Below are 1,829 nucleotides of genomic sequence, written 5' to 3' on the forward strand. Positions count from 1 at the left end.
TTTACCTGGGTGTTAAAAGATTCTCCAGAAACACCGTAGAGCCTTGGAGGAGAAACGTTCCACAAGATGTGAGGAACATCTGGAGTCCAGCATGGAAATAAAAAGGAGGTGAGAAATAAAAAAAACTGATCACCGTCTGGAGCTCATTATGGCCTCCTGCTGGATTACTGGTAAACATCTGATGATGATGATGATGATGATGATGATGATGATGATGATGATGATGATCCTGGTCAGACCATCATCATCTCCTCCTCCATCCCTACATCATTATCTCTGATGTCAGAGACCAAACCAAAGCTAACATTTTAAACTTGGTGTTTGACCAATGAGAAGGCAGGAGGTGGAGTTAGATAACCCAGAGATCCTCTCTGATTGGTCCGCAGCATCCCATCCTGCCCATGAATTCCCCGCCCTCCCCAGCTGACTTCTCTCTCCTCCAGCCTCCTCATATCTGTGGCTCAGATGGGAGGCTGTGGACCGTGGTTCTGATCCAAGCTGCGGGTAGAACCGGGTTCTTAGGATGCTGATGCTGGGAGTTTCCCTCCTGATCTTCAGCCGTCTCGCTCAGGTGAGACCTCCTTCATTCTGAAACGATTCACACCTGGAAACGCTCAAACCATCTGAGAAAATAAAAAACTGGAAAAGATCCTGAGAACTTTTCCCTGCAATTTGTCTGCAGGCTTCCAGGTACACCTGCCTGGGAGACAAACTGGGGGAGATGGGATTCAACTGGTTCTGTATTTTTTTAATCTTTTGCATTTGCAGATCAGCTGGGGGGGGTGTCCACACGTTGCCATGGAGACAACATACAGGTGTGGTCCTTTCCTCCTGTTGCCTCCTCCTCCTCTTCCTCCTCCTCCTCCTCCTCGCCCTCCCAGAGACCTGGCAGGTAAAAAGTTCTGCTGTTGTTTCTTTCATTGGTCGGAACGGATCAGCGCCGACTCCTGATGGCTACCGGTACTAATCAGAATAGCACAGAACATCTTGAGGACGGCTTTGTGTCTCAGCTTCCTGTCTGACCTTTGACCTCAGCAGGGTTTTAACTCCAGGTGTGGGCGGCTGCTGGAGGCTTTTTTTAATAATCTGACACTTTAATTAGTTTGAGGAGCAGAAAATGTCTCCCAGCTGTTTAATCCTGGTTCTTATCCCTACCTTCATCCTCCTCCTCTTCTTCTTCATCTCTCTGTGATGCTGCAGTTCGGCCGCCTGATGTTTCGGATGGGGGAATTGAATTCCCAGCGTTCCCGATCCTCTTCATCATTATTTCCACCTCATCAGTGATCCTCCTGATGGCCTTTAACATCTGTTATAAAGCGCTGAGCAGGTTGGTGGATTTATTAGGATTTCATTTTGGTTTTCCATGTTGCCCATCCCCTCTCATCCCGATGGTTCCTGCGTTTCCCTCATAACTGGAAGTTTCTCCTTCCAAATATATGCATCCAGGATGGACCTGCTGATGACAGATTCCCCATTAAAGGTTATAGCTACAAGTTTTTAATCTAAAAGGTTTATTTTTTCAAAAATAATATCTCCAAAAAACATCTAGACCATGAACTGATAACCCAAACTGTTATGTAATTGATTCTGTAATATAAATCAAATATTATGTATTGGAGAAACGAAACAACCTCTCCACAGACGCACGGCCCAACACAAGAAGAGCGCCCTCCTCTGGACAAGACTCTGCGCTACATCTACACCTGATGGACAAAGGACATTCTTTGGAGGACCAGAATGTTCACATTTTGGACAAAGAATCTGTGTCTTCAAATCTGTGTTTTTTCCGTTATCTTCTGCAGGCCAGTTAGTTCTACGTCAGCCTGAAC

The 1,829-nt window shown here is 46.0% G+C and overlaps 1 protein-coding gene across 1 annotated transcript in view; it reads left to right on the forward strand.

Annotated features, from left to right (window-relative positions):
* The first annotated feature begins 315 nt into the window (after positions 1-315).
* Positions 316-1,829, forward strand: part of LOC107098162 (proline-rich membrane anchor 1-like) — a 2,988-nt gene continuing 1,474 nt past the window's right edge. Inside the window, exons 1-3 of the mRNA XM_015395665.1 lie at positions 316-571; positions 769-892; positions 1,201-1,327. Of these exons, the coding sequence (XP_015251151.1) occupies positions 524-571; positions 769-892; positions 1,201-1,327 (299 nt within the window). The 5' untranslated portion in view covers positions 316-523. The remainder of the gene's footprint in view (positions 572-768; positions 893-1,200; positions 1,328-1,829) is intronic.

This window comes from Cyprinodon variegatus, unplaced genomic scaffold (genome assembly GCF_000732505.1).
Source record: "Cyprinodon variegatus isolate N-32 unplaced genomic scaffold, C_variegatus-1.0 Scaffold752, whole genome shotgun sequence".
Classification (NCBI taxonomy): domain Eukaryota; kingdom Metazoa; phylum Chordata; class Actinopteri; order Cyprinodontiformes; family Cyprinodontidae; genus Cyprinodon; species Cyprinodon variegatus.